Below are 19320 nucleotides of genomic sequence, written 5' to 3' on the forward strand. Positions count from 1 at the left end.
CCTGAGCTAATTTGTGAACAACCAAAGCTGAATGAAGTTTTGCCTACGCAATTTCAGCTAATTTGTCCAGCTACCTGCTCTGATTCATAGCAGAAGCATCATTCAAGGACCAATGGCCTTCACTTGAACCCTCAGCTGTTTTCTGTAACATATACAGCACTGTGCAAAAGACACAGCCAAGAACATTTTATATCTGGGCAATAGGTGTGTTTTGATTACCAAAACACATGTAAACATTAACAAAATAAAAAATATAACTTTATGATAAAATAAATTAAAAATGATTAATAATAAATACTGGCTGGCATCTAGGAAAGGTTTGGACATTTTTAAGTGAACAGTTTGTTGTATTAATGTTTGTGCATTCATCCTAACTCAGGTGGCCCAAGACGTCTGCACAGTACTGTAGATTCTGTGAGATACTAATGTCCTTTGTTGCAGCAAGACAACTCATTTTTTTTTGGCCTAATCTCTCACAGTAAAAATATCTCTGTGTATCGCTGTGAATCAGTGCTCTTCACCTGAAATGACTCCGCTGGTGAGACCAGGAATGCCCTGGACCTCCGTGACATTGTTGAGGTTAAAGTACTCATCGCAGGTAGAGTTGAGATCGGAGGACTGGCAGAACAGAGACCACAGCTTTGTGGTCACTGTCACATTGTCAATAATATCTGTCTTTAAGCACTTGTCAAAGCCATGATTCTTGAGGGTGCGGTTGCCCAACAAGCAGACCCTTTAAAGGACAATAAAATTATAAATACAAAATACAAATAAATTATAAATAAAAAACATGAATATAAAAATAAATATAAATAAGATTTTTTTCGATAGTCTATAGTGCTAATTTTCTCATTTGCTTTATCTGGTGGACGACTCCAGTTCAAAGACGACAAAGCTGACATAAGCTGACTGACATGAAAACATGAAAATAAAATTGGTAAAAAAAAAAAAACATTTTTTAAAAACTGTCAAATTTTTCTGAATTTTCTTTTTCCTGAACATATGCTGCTGTCCCCAAGGCTATATCAAATATGGACACACAAGGAAAGATTTAATGATTTAGATCACAATCATACAGTCCACTACATCATATCAGTAAATTTTTTACATTATTACATTTTGCTACATAGTTCACACATTTCAAATTCTTAGGATGTGGAAGCAACCTAAACTGAAAAAGAACAACATATGGCCATATGAGAGGCAAATTCACCTTGTAAACTGATTCTATCCCATTAGTTTTATATCAAACATTACAGCAAACAAAAATAAAATTATTTTTGGGATACACCCACAAAAGAAGGAAACACAATAAGCACATTTAGCAGATAAATAATAGCCTTTGTAACTCACGGAAAGTCTGGTGGTTCGAAGATGGTCTTGATGACGCCAGCATAGATGGCCAGAATGGAGAGCACGACACAAGCCAAGAAGACCAGCGCCAGCTTATTCACGTACTTCACCCCCACAAACACCACTAGTGCCATCAGGGTCAGACAGCAGGTGCCATACACTCGCATGTTATTCAGCATGGCCTCCGCCTCATCAGCTTTGTCCTCCGCCTTAAAGATGGCAGCACTGGGCACTATGTAGGTCTGCATTATAGAAGATGAGAAGCAAATAAGATATTAAACCAACAGCACAGTTTGGTGTGGTTATTTTAATTCAAAATGCTTTAAGGTAGTGTTGCACTTATACTATATTGGTATCGGCTTTACTACCATTCAAATACAGTATTGTTTCAGAAATAAAGAAAATAGATAGTATGGCACACTACTGAGTGATGTCTGTATGCACCCTAGTAGAATGACCTTAACTAAAGCAAACAGCAGATCAATAGTCTGAGATTCTCTCACAAAAGTGGAACTGTATAAATCATGATTTATTGGCATATGTTGAGTAATTATATTAGACAGAGTTAGGATTGGTATTAATACTTGATACTGAAAGATATTCGAAGATCAGTTCTTGATAAAAGAACTGCATCTCTACTGTATCTCAGGGTTGTTCTTATAAGGATGAATACATCTCTTCGACAAAATGCACAGAGCTCACCAAGAGAATCTCAATAGTGCCAAGAATGTACATGGCTCCAGCAAATGTGGTGCCCAAATAGAAGCACAGTCCTACAGCCCCTCCAAACTCTGGACCCAGCGACCGGGAGATCATGTAGTAAGATCCGCCAGCTGTGATGAAAAAGACAGCAAGTCAGTGAAAGACCTGCACTGTAAAGAACCAGTCACTATGCAGCAGAGATCCAAATCACAGAAGTGGTCTCAGTGCTGACAACCAGAATACAATCAACTTACCTGGGACCACTCCATTTGTAGCAATGGCACTCATAGATATGGCTGTAAGCATTGTCTATGGGGGAAAAAAGATCTTAAATTCACAAGACACCTACATCAAAACAGCACATTAATAATCCCTCAATGCATATTTAGGAAAGGAATGGTAAAAGATTCTCATTCAGAGGTCACTACTTCAGGAAGGTATAATTCTTTTCAAGGATATGTGCATCTGGCCATTATGTAACACGACTGTGTGTTTGAGTGTCCTTGAGCAGGCTAGGGCAAAATGACCAGAATAAATCCCCTCAGCTGCTTCTGCATCAGTCTCAGCCCATGCCATGAAAAGCTGGGCTAAAGCCACTTACTGATCATTTACCTCGAACAAGAGCTTAGCAATTGCAAGAGCACTGCGTGAATGAAGGTGATTCAGTGACCTTTGGCACTACGAGGACACTATAAGGAGTTCTAAAGCAAGTCTCTTCCTTTCTACCCTTTGCTCCAAGCTGTTTTATTCATAAGCACAGCTACCTACATTCAATTAACCACTACTAACTGAAAATAATGTTTGGGCTGGCGACCTACACAGATGTTAAGAAAAGAAAAAAAAAAACATTTCCAAAAGCTAAAATCATTTATAGGGCTATGTATCAACATTCAGCACTGTTGTGGAGTCAAACGAATTAATTCAGGACTTCAGAGTATCAAGCAGTAGAGTATCGATTCCATCCTATTCAAAACCAAATTTATCTACGCAGTCACTCTTATCAGCGAGCCAATGAGAATGCTTTTTCAGAAATCTAGACTCCAAGAACATTTCTGAATGTTATTAATGTCAGCACTGTCTGCAGTCAGTATATATACACCAGCTTCCGACACCTCACACTCATTTCTGGTTTAAGCAGCACTCACACCGGTCTTGTAACTTAAAAGAATGTATCGATAAACTATCATTCAGAAACTGATATCAAGGTTAAGTATGAAACATTTCTGAAGACTAAGCCATCATAATAACGTATTAAGCATTCCAACATATAAAACCATAAAACTATTGAACTAGTGATAACTAAAAAAAAAAAATAGAACCAGAAGGCTGCCGTAGCAGTGCCACACCTCAGCTCATTTCATCCGACGTTATGCAACAGTGACTCTGGATTCTCATGCTTCCGCAAGGTATCTGAGGTGGAAGCAATACCAATTTGGACAATGACCCAAGGCCAGGAAGTGCACTGCTACACTTGTAAATAAGCATTCCCTCGAAAGGGGTGGCTGATCCCATCGTCTACTCTGGGCTATAAATAAACACCTGTCTCAAAGTGTCCCGAGTACAAGAGATTACACAGCAAGCTGCCAGGAGCCATCAAATGCATGAGCTGTGTCTGACGAGGAAGGGAGGCTAAACTTTGAACCAAGGATCAGAAGAAGCGCTTACTCTCTCTCACACAGAGCTCTGACATGCAGGTGCACTCCACGCTACAATCTCATCACAAACTATTTTTATCCAAAATGAATAAAACCTTTGTTAGGCAACAAGGCAAATGAACTAAATACAGCTCTTCACCTTTAATTAACAGTCCATTAAAGAAAAAAGATAAATCAGGACAAACTTATTGATAAATATCAGTTGTCGTCATCATTTAAATCCAAAAAAGTATTTTTTGGTTACATGCTGTGTACATGTAGAAGTTTCACATTGGGTGGGAAAGCCGTTTCACATCAAGTCAGGAAAAAACAAGGCCAAAAAGCATGTCTAGTTTTGAAAATGTACACATTAACACGAACACTGTCTTCAACAACTGTCTGCAACAGAGCTCATATTCAAGCTCATCTGCGTCTTCAATTCACACTGACTAAAAGAAAAAGACAACTTTTGTCCCCTTTAATACTCAGTGAATGCAGTTCAGCCACGTTCTGAGTGTTTGTTTAATAACAACAGCACTTAGGACTTAATGCAAAGTTCTCAGTGCGATAAAAAAACACAACTGCTGGTCTCATCCATAAAAACTGACTGTGAGAAAAGACCTTGTGACAAAAATGCATTCAAATGTTTCTGGTGGTGTTTTTCTCTGTGTAACAACATGCCAGTGACATGCACTCACGCTATGGCTCTCAAGGCAACTCACTGCTGCATTTGTAATGGAAGTAAAACCAGGACTTTTGTTCTAGATTGCACATCTGCACTCACAAGAAAGGAATGGAAAAAAGACACTTTACTATCTACCACTATGTACTATCCCTTTCACATACAGTATTGATAAATCTATAAATGGTTCTCTTCTCTTACTTAAAATATCATAACTAACTTGTGTCCACCAGTACTTTCCTTGTTCTTTCTGTCATTAAAACATTCAACAGGTCACAAGAAAATACGCACTTGTGAAAACGTAACTTAACGGAAGAGTAAAAATATTCTTAATGTCTGAACATCTGTTTCAACTTTTGCTTTTCTACTCGTCCATTGGCCATGAAACATTCACACAATGTACAGAACAGCAAGCATAAAAGAGGATTTAGATGTTATGACAGCGATGATATCTTTTAAAAGAGAAGTGGATGATATTCCTAAAAGATATAGCATACTTACACAAGAGCAGCACATAGCTACAATGATAAAGGCCTCCAGGATGCCTGCAGTGCCTACAATCCAAGTCATACGTAGAAACAGGATGACCCCCAGGATATTCTGCAAGCAGGGCAGGTAGACGCCGATGAACGTCCCCATCTGTGGACTCTACTCGGAGAAAAACGCAAAGTATCAACTAATTATAATAATTATATATACTTCAACAGATAACTAGATTAACACTAGTGGAACCTTTTTGGCGATTTGGCAAAAATTTCATAATATCTGAAGATATTTTCATGATTGATGTTACACATTACAATATTTTTTTGTGATTTCTCATATTAAATAAATACACTAAAAAATTTCACAAAATGTGTGGCATCAATTTAAGTTAAGCAGGAATAATTATTCTCTTTTTGCAATGTTTTTTAAGCACAGATAATATGCATGATATGCTCAGAAAAGCATACTGTGACATAATTTATCTGATGATAAAAAATGTCATATTGCACGCTCCTCTAACCTAGTAATAAAACTGAATGGAACAATCCCTAGAGAACACTGCTGTAACAACAGCTGAACATTTGGAACATTAATGAAAACTGATTTTAGGTTTGAATTTTACCACTACCTCTACACGGTCCACCATGAAGACTAAGCAGAAATATAATTTCTGACATTATCACTTAAATGTTTTTACTGAGAACAAATGCTCATATTCATGACAAACCCAACCTAAAGACAGAGTCTTATAAAATATAATCTGGCAGACTAAAAGTGAAGGATTGTTAACTGCATACCAGGATAAACCAGTAGTTTATGACTGACTAAGACAAGTTCCACCCTGCTCCATTTAGACGTACACCAGGGTCATCACCTACCCAAATCGGTCAAGTAAGCAAAAAGTGTCTTCTGGCCCATTCAAAAATTCCTGGATGCATCAGCAAAGCAGATGTTCTACCACATTCCATCGTTTTGCTCAACTATACCTCGTCCTGATAATAATCCATTAAAAATCTTATTCATTCCGTATTTGAAACAGAATCCAGTGTCAGAATCCCTAGAATCAGAACAATACCATCTCCACTCTTCTGCATGTTCTGGCCGATTGGGCGTAGCCATGCCATTTCGTTTCATAAAATGTGACAAGGCAACAAGTTCGTCATGACTATCATTGAGCAGTCAGTCTAGCATGTGGTTTTCATGGCATTTCTTGAAAATTTTCTAGTGCACAGTTTAGAAGTTTTCACTGAGCAAAAACCAACAAAGCAGAATGTTAAAACGCAGGTGCCCTCAGGGCTTGGAATCTGCCAAACACAGAGAAGAGTTTTGCTTGACCACTACATACACGCAAAAAACAATAAGCCCCAGCAGAGCAGTTTGCATATGATTGTTACTCATGTTTATGGGAAAATAAAGAGTTCTCAAATGAAAACAGTTTCAAAAGACAGAGAACTCTGCAACTTTATTAATGTTCTGGGCATTACTGCTGAGGTGTTGTTTTTAAGAGGGTGCATAAGCTAGCATTCTGAATATTCTGGCCACTTAAAATAGGGCGAGCACATTGTATGTGTTCTAAATATTTTAGCAACCAGTTTTAACAACTGCCATAAAGCACCAATCAGTGGCACAAGACAATACAGAAAATGTTTTTTTTTTCTTCTTCTTTTAACATGCAGGTGACCTATCTATCTTCAAACATAGTCAAACATATTTTAAGACAGAACTATTTCAGTGGGAAAGGTAATGACTGAATAGAGAGAATAGAGGCTAAATGGATGCTTATCCTCTGAGCTCAGAAACCCATCATTATCTTCAACAATGGGTTGATTCAAAATTAAACGTTTTACTGCTGAACCACAAAATTATCCATTCTGAGAGCCCATGACTTACTTTGACAGTTTTCTTTTTCGCCCCCTCCTCCTCATCTGCCTCTTCATGCTCCCGAACCCCCTGTGTAAGGTTGGTGTAGTTGGCCAGTTTGCTGAGTAGTGACGACACCATGGGGTTGCTATCCATTTCTTCCTATAAACGGTACAGAACAGCACAGCAGCCCAAACCATCAAATTCATGCCTGTCCAAAACAATTCAAAGAACTCAAACCATGAAACGCTGGCAGTTGCCGGTCAAGATCAAAGGATGGAGACCTAATAGTAGCTTTGCTTGTCCAAAATCATAAACCGATGTAGAAATAGACTTTACAGGCCATAAATTACTTTACTACTGGCTATAAACCCAAAGATGCAAAACATATGAACCACAGCAAACAATTTGAATAGGTTTACTTGTAGTAAACTTACAATTCCAAATAAGCAAGTAATTTAACAGTTACATGACAGTTATTTTTAATGTATACAAATACCCCACAATTACAGCAATGTCAATATGACTACAATTACATTCATGTTCAAATGGACACAAAATATGTTTTTCAAATGCTGTAAGTAAACGGAATGGGTACCTCAAATAGTGCCATGTTTTTCCCATCATATAGGGTTCCTTTATCATTATCTGTGTTGTTGATGAAAGGACTGCTTTCTTTTGGGTTTCCATCACCTGCAGTAACAGAGAGAGTAAGATGGGGTTTAGTTAGGAGCTTTTCTCTCATTGGAGCCTCAAACATGTAGGACACATGAGCGTTTATGGTCATACATGTTCACAACCTAAACAAGGCTGCACACTGGTCAGTTAGTGGAACTGAATCAAACTGTGCAACCAGTGTCTGACGGATAATGTGTTAAAGTGTGGTTTTAGCAAGCTTGCATAGAAGTACACACAGAAGTAAAATCTCTTGATTGTTAGCAGCGCGACAATGGGGCAACTGATTGCCAAACTGGGAAGCGTCCAAGCAAAAGTAACCAGTGTGGGCACACACAAAGGAAATTCACCATTCACTCTTTTTTCACTTTCAGAATTGCATGCCTGGAAGCGTGCACGCTCGGTCGGTGTCGCTCCAAACACAACAGCATCACCAGACATATCGGTTAGATCATAGAACAGGAAACAACTGCAGACCTTTACTCCAACTTTTTACTGACTGGGATAGCAAGAATGCTGAGAGCCCGTTTCCATTGGACGCTTTGTCACACTAACACAGGAAACATGGCAACAACTGTAGTGGAAGATTAGGATCACCTGAAAAGGTCATGAACTCAAACAGCACTGTTTTTAATACCTGATTTATAAAAACTGAACATTGTGGATTTTACATCTCTTTGTATTCTATGAAATGACCAGATTTCTGCAGGAACAAGGAGACCTTACTGTAGTGAATTAACAGAATGTAATGCCAAATGCCGTGTAAGTGAATGAGTACAACCCACACTCAAAGCCCCAGTCAGTTCATTTGACCCTTCCATATGGATTTTTCTATAATTAGAGCATAACAGTGATCAATGGCTTCCCTCTGGCTCTATGGGTCACTCAATCAGACTCTGATGACGCTGAGAACTTCAACTTATAACTTGCTGTTGTGGCGTTTTCCCTCAGAAAAGTCTGAATAGCTAAAACGCATGGAAGCATGTAATTACTTTGCGATACACACCACATTTCCATTGATCACATGGTCTTATGGTTTAAAAATACATGCAGCACAAGCTTCAGAACAACTGGGAAAAGAAAAAAATCAAATGGAAATAAAATGAAACTGGCCAAACTGGAAAGCAGCTGAGAGTTTACTGAAAAGCCCAAAAGTCTTAATTTAGCCATCGATTCAACTTTAGCAGGAAATAAAAACATCACAAGTGTCTAAATCAAAGTCTTTCCATAAGGAAGCTTGCTTTTGTTCTTATGCATTTGCTTTAAAAGATACGTTTCTAGTTCTAGTACTAAACAGCACATGAAAACAGTATAGCACTAATAGTAGTGCATTCAATAATGTATTATGTGTAGTATGGTAGAGCTGGGCAATATGACAACATTTATTGTCATTGTTATAAATAACATTAAAAACATGTAAAATAAAAACAAAAACATGCCACACCAAGTTTTTCTGAGCATATCATGGATAGGGAGTGTTATAAGTCCTGTTTTATTGGATTTAATGTGTGAAATTCTGAATACAAGTAAAAAAATGTCACGGCACATGTATCGTTTACAAAGAATTGTGATATTACATTTTTTCATATCACCTAACCCCTCTTGTAGTATGTAGTTTCAGATATAGCCTAAATCTGTTTAGTGGTGAAATTAAGACCAACGCACTAGGCTCTACAATGCATATACACAACTGAAAAACGTAGAGATACTTAAGAAAAGATCACCAACAGCTGTTTTGTGGAATATTTGAGTACTGCTAGGCAGAAATGTACTTCACCCTAATAATTGTGCCACTGTTCTAATTGTGCGCACATATCTCTACCCAAGTGCAGGTAACCCGGGTAAACTGGGACAACAGCAGAGCAGTATGTCCTGTCTACTAGCTGTTGGTCACACTTTACTGGTGTTTAAATGAACTCAGGATTTACAGAGCTCCAGGAGAACATTCTGGCTTCAAACCGTGATTCACCTGGGGGCCTTGAGTGGCGTTTTACAGATCAGTGTGCAAAGTAAATGTTTTGACCAGCCCTTTGGCCAGTCAGCAAACCAAACAAGCCTTGTTGATTACAGATTATATTCTGAAAGAAAAAAAATATATACTTTAAAACTCTTAGGGATTGTAATGCAACCCCCCCCCCCCCGGAACTACATAAAAGAACTGATCAAACTGACCTTTTTTAATACAATATGAAAGTAAAAAACACCATGCTTGACTCTTTGACTTTTAAATGGCTTCATGGTTTTTTTTTGCATGTGTGTGAAGTACTGTTTGCATTTTTAATCATCAATCTTTCCAGGGAGAGCAAATGAAGATTATAAAATGTTCCTGTTAAATTAACAAATAAAGTACTAAGACAGCTTAAAGACGGCAACCACAGGAATATGTTATAAAAATGACTGAATAAAATACATCTAAAATGTACTGGTAAAACAACAACAACAAAAACACAGTCCCACAGATCAGGTAGTAAAAGCCAGGTGAACTCGGCCCCCATGACTTCTGCTTTTTTCAGCTGTTTTAGGGGGCACAAAAAGCTTCCAGCTTAAGCCACATGATCACAGAGCAAGCTCAGACGCCCTTTCTACACCACTGTTAGTGACACAGCAGCAGACAGCAAAAATAATCCATACCAAGGTGGCAACACTACAGCATATCTTGCAGTAAGACTATAGCAAGTCACCATTAGAGGCATATGATCTGACATTGAACAGAATGAAATGAATCATCCTAGTGAATGGCACTCAGTACCTATTAGTTACCACAGATCCATGCGTTACCAAATCCTCTTTGAAACACAAGTTAATGCTCTCACGGAGTGGGTCTAATTCTGGGCCTCAGGGCTCCAGACCACGTAAAGGTTTAGATTCAATTAGATATTTCCTGTTGCACTCTTTTTGGCTTTCTTCAGCGTGGGCATGAGGCTCATGTTGAGTAACCATAAGGCTGCAACAGTAAATCAGCTAACAGGACTGACACTGAGTAGGTGATGTGTGTAACATTCTGTGTGCAGGTCAGTGGTTCATTAACAACTCAGGGATATCTGAACTGTAAAAAAATAAAGCAATTTCAAACAACTATAACCTATTTAAGTTCAAATTCAGAGTTACTGCAGCCATGTCATATGCTCTGAAATAAAAAGTGTTAAAACTTCATGTTAATTCTCCCCAGCTATTAAACACAATTTAAGATGAAAGTCCAAATATTACGTATTAACAAGAGATGTGGTGGGGGGGGGGGTGGTACAGTCAACAATATGGCACATTCCCATGAGACATGATCCACTTTCATTTACCAGGAAGATGACAATGACCTAGTTTACCGATACGCTTGCCTCACTGCTGCCGTCAGACTCACTTAGTCGAGCCTTCATAATAGTATACAATGAGTCTCCACTGGCCACTGATGGAGCGCCAAGCAAAACTGGACAAATGAAGTGAAAGTGAAAAGGAAGGGGAGGGAAAAAGTGAGGGAGCACAGTCAATGGACAGCTACAAATATGCCCCAAGGTCAGGAAAATAGGGTCTCTTGAATGGCTAAAGTTGGCCAGCTGGTCGTGAAGAAATGAAGAATTCTCTTCATTCTTTCTCAAATCATTTACAGCCAACCCTCAGTTGTGAGAGAGGAACTAAGGGTGAAAGCTCTGTGCAGTTAAAGCTGGACGTGCACTACAGGTTTTTGCAAAAAAAAGTTGATAATGACATGAAAATATTATGTGGCAATAAAATGCATACAGTACTGTGCAAAAGATCTTTTGTGTCAAAAACTAAATACCAATTTTTTCAGTGTTTACAGTGTCCATTCTTTGCCTCTCTTACATCCTCTATTCTCTTTGGGATACTCGCTATCAGTGCTTAAAGAAATCTGCATTGATATTTTTCCATGCCTTCAAGGTTAGTCTTAGAAACTGGCTGCACTTTCTCCTTCTCATAATCCAGATCCTCCAAAACAATAATGTTAAGTGATCTTCTCACAGTGGAAGGATGAACAGAAACCCCTGTGCGTAATGCATGGAGACAGGTTTCTGTTCAGACATAGTTATTGTGTAATTGTGACATTTCTGATGGAATAACAGCAGGTCATAAGTGCTACACTACTCGCACAAATGTATTTGCTTACTGTAAATACAGCGATTGCAGCACTAAGTTCCATAATACCCACTGTCTTAAAATGGCTATTGGCTTATAAACAGTGCTGAATAGAGAAGTCTGCTCTGCTGAATGCTACAAATATAATCAACTGACACACCAGACACAATTACAACACAGGAAGACCCATCTGCACCGATTTATATAGATTTTTTAAAGCACTGATTAATATGGCTATTATGAAGCTGCTCCCAAGAACTATAGTGCTGCACTCACCCAACACTTGATGCCACTGTGCAGCATCAAGAAAGTCAATCTTTTTTCAAATGAGCTCTGAATGAAGTGAGATCACAAAGGAAGTATTTAATTATTTCATTATTTCATCACACGCATCTTATTCAAACCTTCATATTGCTTATGTCAACATTCTGGTAAGATTTAAATGGTATTATCCACCCATGGACCTACTCTGTCTTTTATACATGGTATGGCCAAAAGAATCCAGATACCCCATTGTAAACAGTAAATTCAACTATTTTAAGGTGCGCTTATTGCTGACGAATGTTCAGTTGTGCACATCGTGTGTAATATCCATAGAAAAGCACATGGCACTCTGCCTTTTACACAGTGCACTGACAATAACAGTTTTGTTGTATGCCTGCTGAGACAATGAAGATCTCAGACCTGAGGTCAATTCAGTGGGTGGATGCTGTCTGATAACAGGTTATTAAGTCAAATGTAACTGTTTAGTGTAATGGGATAAACTGGAAGCTTTGTGAAAAGCCTTTATAGCATGGTTTATTTTACTAAGTAATGACAGCATACAGTCGTAAACATAAACACAGAATTTAGAATTTTGACGCAACATAATGATTCTGCTGGTAAGTGCATTCTGAAGCACTGCTTGGACAAACAGTCAATGTTAATCAAAGTTACACATTTCAGTATTTTTTAAAAGAAAATTACTCTTATTGTAGTATAAACCCACATTTTCAGATAAAAGTTGGATGTAGAGCCACTCAAACCATAGTCAAATAGTATATGAATTTATTTATGATGAATCCTATATTTGTTAAAAGTCAAATGTCACATGAAAGCCAACGGTGCAAGACTCAAGATTTAGAAAGACTCCAGAGAGTATTCTTTACCATCCAAACTAGGGCTGGGCAATGTGATACTACATACCATTATCGTGATGAATTATTTCACAATACAATATGCTTTTCCGAACATATTGCGCATATCATCATCACTTGAACAACACTTACCAACTGTATGTTTCATTGTAAATGGAGCAAAATCAGGCCTGTTTAGCTGGATTTAGTGAACCATAGCATGCAAAATATTGAATAAAAAAACAGGTGTTGTATTTTTTTTTTTAATGTAGCATTACTGGTTCTTTTTTCTATGTTCCAAATGATCAGATGTCTAAAAAATAAATATCATGACATTATGTTCCTTGAAAATGGTACATTTTCAGAGTATTATATTTTTTTTGCCATATCACTCATCTCTAATCCAAACCATCTCGCTGTGGGACATCTTTATTTTACAATGTGTTTGTTAAAGTCTGACCAGTGTTGTACATTTCACTTAAGATCACAATTTCACGCTGTGAAGTCTGGGCAACAGCAGACAGCTATGATGCTACCCACCACAACTGCAAACAAACCTGATCCAATCAGTGCAGTACTGTACATCACCTAAAAATGTTTAAAACACTAACTTAGGATATCAAATCAGAGATTAAATAAGCTTTCACGCTTGCCAAATTACTGTCTGAAACCTATCATTGTCAATGTGATGAAATAGCCTCATCTTACAATTATCTTACATCAGTATTGCTTGTAGGTGTTTTTGGCAACATTGCAGTTTGTGCTTAAAAAAGTGATAATACATATTTGGGTGAATCTTTAAAAATTCACTTACAGAAAGGAAAAAATAGGAGGTATAAAAATGAGTAATTCACAACAATGTTGGAATCATTTGGGTATAGGCATTGGACATATATATCTCTATATATCTATATATGTCTGGTCGGACCTTGTCCTAAATTCTATATTTTGTAAAAGGTTTATGTATCAGCATCAGTAGATATGTAAAGTCATATGCAGGAGTTACATGTTACATTACATGTTTTGTGGATTTCCTAATGAAAATGAGTTAAGACATCCTCTATATGAGAACACACTTAAATATGGAATTTTAAGCTATTTTTAGTGCATCATTTCTGTTTATTTATTATTAACATACTGAAAAAATTTACATAAAATGTAAAATGTGCTGTACATTTTGCACAGGCCATATTTTATGTTATGTAATTTTTTTCAACCATTTCTGAAACTCAGCAAATAAAAAGTAACTAAAGTGTATTTCCTGTAGACGATATGTTAACTTATTTTAACTAATTTTTAAATCAACAAAACATGTAATTTGACCATAGGCGCCCAAACTTTGGAATAAAACTGTACATGAAAAATTACGGGACATTGGTGCGTCCTTAATACAAAATCGGCCAGCACAACAATGGCCCCTAATATTCAGTGAATTGTGATTAACAACCATTAGTTCTTGATTAAAATGGCATTGGCCTACATTTTGATGAAGCTAAGAAAGGTTACAACAACAAATATTCATCTGCCACCTCCCTTTCACACTTCACACCTGCACTGTCCATTGATGGGGCCAAATGAAACCCAAGACAGACTAGAAACACTAGCCATAATAAAACAGTTTGCATCTTAAAATCAACCAAAAGGGAGAAGATGCAAATTAGGGAGCCAGTGCAGCTTTCAACGATCACCTGTCTTGACAGCTGCACGCAGCATTCTTTGATTTACGGTCGCGCTCCACCCGTCCCTCGAGCTGCACTGTCCTCATTACAGCTGAAATGGCTGGTGGTTGCGCCCTGCCTTTGTGATGAATGACTGCAGGTGTACCTGAAGCTCTCTGTATGTTCCTGTCGTGCCGAGCTTGCAGTGAAGTCCTTGAAGCTGACCATCACTTGACCTCTGCAAGCACACTCTGAGCTGCCTTGCGACTGACTGCTAAGTGTGCAAGTGAGAAATACAGTAGAGAAAGCCTTCTATGGCAGTTTTCTTATCTGGTAGCACAACTTAACTGTTTCTGACCATAGAAATAAACGACAGGCCAAACTGAATCTTACTGCCGCTTTTTCACACTTTCCATTACATTAAAGGACCAATACGGTGATCTGTTCCTAGAGCAGAAATGATTTGTCTGTGCACTGGCTCAAAGTGGCCAAATGTCACATAGTAACTTTTAGGCGACAAGACATTTTCAAGACTCCTACATGACTTCACATTCCTATAGAACTAATAAACCTATTACAACATAGCACTAAAGAGTGCCTGAAGACCCCCCGCAGTTTAAATAAAAGCATCGTTATCAAGTGTCAGTCACTACCTTGTGTGTCAGTCACTAAGGTAATAAACGACCACACACTCTATTTATACCTGCTAAGCTCCATCTATAAGCTGCCTAGCACACCTAGGCTATGTTTCACTACAGTGCGAGAGCAAGACAGGAAGGGGGGTAATTGTCACTTCAATCCTTTAAGTCAACTCTGCTCAGTCCCAAGAAAAGACAAGTGCCAAAGTCAGGAGGTAATGTAAATAAATCCACAGTTGTAAAATAGTTTTGACTGGCTCTGAGCTTCAAACTGTGTCTTTAGGAAAGAACACCTACATAAGGCATTGCTATCCTGGAAAGGCAAAGCGTATATAGAGCTAAAAAATTCACACACTGAAACCACAAAGTCAATTACATTTCTAAATTGAACGTAAGAGAACCTGAGTAAAGGATACACCTGAAACATACTGATTGACCTGAGAACTGAGGAAGCACTGTATTCAAGCATCCGTCAGAAGACCAGAGCTTGAACCCAGGTCACTTACCCTGCCGGCGGGAGCTCTCTCCCTGCTCCATGCTGATGGAGTGGAGAGGGCTGAGGTAGGGGGTGCCAGGGGTCCCTGGAGAGCAGCTGAGTGGGAGGCGGTGTCCTTGATACCTGAAATGATGCTAACCCTAGGCTAGCCTAGCATGTGCTCTGAAGATCAGCTATTGTGACACTGCCTGCCAGACGCCAAACACACATTAACTGCTGATCCCTGAACATCACCAGTAACAGAGGAGGAGGAGCAAAAGAGGGGGGGCAGAAAGAGAGAGAGAGAGAGAGAGAGAGAGAGAGAGAGAGAGAGAGAGAGCGCAAGCAAGCATAAAAGAGATGCACAGCTGCTCACCTACCCGTAAGTGTACAGTGTTCCAGTGCACACCAACACTTCCAAATAGCATGAGAGAAATAAGTGCATCAGAACATGCAGTAAACCATAGCTCTGTGTGTGTGTGTGTGTGTATATATGTGTGTGTGTATATATATATATTATATATATATATATATATATATATATATATATATATATATATATATATATATATATATTTATTATAGTCATAATCATATCACAAGTGACCACTCAATAGGGAAGAAAAGTGGATATCAAAAACAGCCATGATCAAGAGCCTGTGTCTTAATAAGAAGAAATTCAGATTTTTTGGGGTATAGAATAGGACTAAAGTTAAAGACACTCTGATCAATGGGTCACCGCTGTTCAGCATGCGAACAGGGGAGTAATCACTTAAACAGATTAGCCAAATCCTCTCCTTTTATAAAACACACAAGGAATGTCTGCAGGACCGGCAGAGGAAGGCCTATAAACAGAATCTGTCTAAACATTTACTCATTCTGAGGACTCCCATACTGAAATCTGACTGACAAGAAGGAGCAAATATTTAAGTCCAAAACACAGGTTTGGACTAGCCAAACTACAAGTTTACAATCTAGTGTTCAATACACACTCAGTGAATTGGGCACATTTCTGCTGGTCTAGCAGGAAAAAATAACTACTGTAAGGGTTCATTGAGAGTGCTGGGAAAAAAAAATCTCTTCCTGGCTCATAATTCTGGCTATTTGCTTTGCTTACAGTGAATACTCAACTAAACTTCTGAGTATCTCTATTAGCAGAAATCCACCTAGTGGATCCATGGCTGAGGCTGGATGGTGCCAGCACCGTTTGTTTAAATGTCAGCTGTGTTGTATTCTGTGATGCATTAAGCTGCTAAAGCCTCCAGGTAAAGAGAAGTGTGGCTTACATAACCATGTATGCTGGGGTGGGGAGGAGGGCCTGTCTGCTGGGATGGGTTCAGTCAAGGCAGTAATCTAGAAAGCTCAATAATGCTTAAGGCAGCTGGTGACACTGATGGCCCTTATCATTATTAAACACTATTGTTTGGGTTTCACTGGATTTTGAAATAAATAAATAAATAAACACAAACCCTGTAAAAACATAATCCGACTTGGATGACTTAAAGATGTTTAAAACCAGAAAATCTGAATATTGTTAATAGAAGATAAGGGGCAGGATTTATTATTATTATTGTCTGCAGAAGTATTGCTAGAACTGATATTATTGTGATCCAAGATCAGTTACGCGAGCACTACATGTGGGCAATATAGAGCCTTAAATGTACAGCCTGTATCAACCCTGATGGCAAAATTCTTACCAGATTATCACCAAGTGGGCTAGTAACTACTCTGTTAATAACCAGTGGTTCTCCACAACTGGTGGCACTCTTTTACTGTATAAGTGTGTCCATTTTACGATCAACAAGACAGCCGAGTTATGTAGTAAAGTGTCTTTGTTTCACTTGAATATTTCCCAGCCCTGAATTGCCAGAAAATCTAAATAATCATCTTTCATGTAACAATCAAAGTATGTATATGTGAAGCTCATTTGTCTGGTTGCACAGCCTATGATTAAGTGGGTTCTCGTGTAACTATAGATTACAATGATTATTTAAAAATGTTCTTTGTACACAGGCAAAAATAAAAAATAAATAATACATGGCATAGGGAAGACACCAGTTTTCATAACATCAGCACTTAATGCAACATTCACTATTATCAATTATCAGCCAAAGTCCCAGAAAAATTTCTGCCACAATGTGTTCTTGAAGGTAACAGACAGTCATGTACATTTATTCTACTAAGCATGTAGGAAATTTCATTTGTCTCTTGCTGATACAAAGAACACGTGAGTTCTGGTGATTTCCACAGCTACTCATGACCATGCCAATGACCAGGACACATACAGAGCACTTCCTCCTCCCTTATAGGAAAACAGAAATACTCAGTGAGTGCACAAGAGTGGGAGAAATAAAAGAAATACCCAGAGCCTGTGAGTGTACAGACAAAGTGCAAGAGCATATAAAAGAGTGTGAAAAATTAAGACGTTAATTCCAGTCATTATGCACTGTGGTTTGTAGCCGTTTATCACAGGCAGGATTTGTCTCCCTCTTTGAACAGAAAGAAATTCTTAAATGATTCAGTCCCTAAGTGACCGCTGCATTAAGGTCAAAAGCAAGATTGTGAGCAAGTTAGGTTAAGGTCTATAAAAACAATTTGTATCCCACAAGCCTAAGACAAGGGGAATGAGTTCAACACAAGAAGTTGATTCTTTCTCCACCAGAGGGCATCACTAAGACACAAGGCCATGTCTGGTCAGTTCACATTTCCATGGTGCCTCTCAGCTGGGCCTTCTTTCTAAATGTGCAGTATACAATGGGTCATTATAACCACCACAATGAAGCATCTTAAACAGGAGGAATGAGCTGCCATCAACTTCGGCTTCCTCTACCATCCGACATAAAACTAAAATTGAAACGAGCAAGTTAAAAAATAAATAAATATACAAATAAATAAATAATCCTAATTGAGTGACTAAATCAACACCAGGCCCAGGTGCTTTCCAGGCTGCTTTGTTAAAGGTGAAAGCAGCTGGTAACTTCAGTGTGTCAGGCAGCCTGTAAAAGAAAGGAAGCAGTTTCCTACTGTTGCAGTGGGAGAAGTGAATCAGCATGGTGCAGCTGAAGCAAAGCTGGCTCACATTCTAGACCCATCTTACTCCATACATCTGAGGCCCATAATTTTTTTTCCCCCTTTCTGGATATTCCAGTGGAAATAACAGTATTTCTCAACGTAATTTTTTTCCTGTGTTCTATTGATTTTCGTAAACCCAGCAGATGATTAGTTTGAGAAACAATTGTTTTGAAATCAACAACCTTAAAGAGATTATCCACAGATTTTTCAAAATTTCTGCATAATTCAGTCTTTGAGATGTAAGCAAATTCATCTGGAGTGATTTGATATAAATCGTTCAGCCTGGATAAATATACCAACTCAGATTTTCTACAGCAGTGGTGATGATGAAAGGAACCAGGGGTCTCAATGTCTACAACATAAATATAGCCATTTTATTAACTATCCAAAACAACTGATGAACATGTATTTTTTTTTATGTTCAGTGTCATTATTATCAGAGCAAGATTTACCCATGTTACACATTGTCTGTGTAAATAACAGCACTACTACTACTACTACTGACAACAACAACAAAAACAACAATAAGTCCTTTATGAAAGACAAGTAGAGTATTTATGATGGTATTTCATAGTTTTAAATATCCATTCCCCATACATTTAAACTCAAAATGCAAGAAGCATGGCAAAGACAACACAAGGGATACTGACAGATAATGAGTGACAGGTTACATATCAGTGTCCGGGGAAAAATCTTGTATCTTTTTTTTTTTTTTTTTTTTTCAAAGAAAAAAAGAGAACTGGAAAAGTTGTCATCCATAGTGTGTTAAAATTTCATGAACGGACCAATAGAAAACAGAAAATGCTCCAAAATTGCTCAGAGGAAGAAGAAAAAAAAAAGTTATTTAGTTAAGAACTATTTTCCCTTCTCCTTCAAAGTTACAA

General features: G+C 38.1%; 1 protein-coding gene across 6 annotated transcripts in view; it reads right to left on the bottom strand.

Annotated features, from left to right (window-relative positions):
• slc12a7b (solute carrier family 12 member 7b) overlaps positions 1-19320 on the bottom strand; it is a 70971-nt gene that overhangs the window by 24357 nt on the left and 27294 nt on the right. For 5 of the 6 annotated variants that reach the window (XM_017712347.2, XM_017712346.2, XM_017712344.2 and 2 more), the window contains exons 2-8: positions 7316-7410; positions 6748-6879; positions 4873-5019; positions 2310-2364; positions 2056-2186; positions 1354-1595; positions 522-733 (exon numbers count right to left, since the gene is read on the bottom strand). In XM_017712347.2, the coding sequence (XP_017567836.1) occupies positions 522-733; positions 1354-1595; positions 2056-2186; positions 2310-2364; positions 4873-5019; positions 6748-6879; positions 7316-7410 (1014 nt within the window). Of the gene's footprint in view, positions 1-521; positions 734-1353; positions 1596-2055; positions 2187-2309; positions 2365-4872; positions 5020-6747; positions 6880-7315; positions 7411-15395; positions 15577-19320 lie in introns of those variants that run through there. The other variant, XM_017712348.2, reaches the window with a different exon arrangement.

The sequence above is a fragment of the Pygocentrus nattereri genome, chromosome 3 (genome assembly GCF_015220715.1).
Source record: "Pygocentrus nattereri isolate fPygNat1 chromosome 3, fPygNat1.pri, whole genome shotgun sequence".
NCBI classification, from domain to species: domain Eukaryota; kingdom Metazoa; phylum Chordata; class Actinopteri; order Characiformes; family Serrasalmidae; genus Pygocentrus; species Pygocentrus nattereri.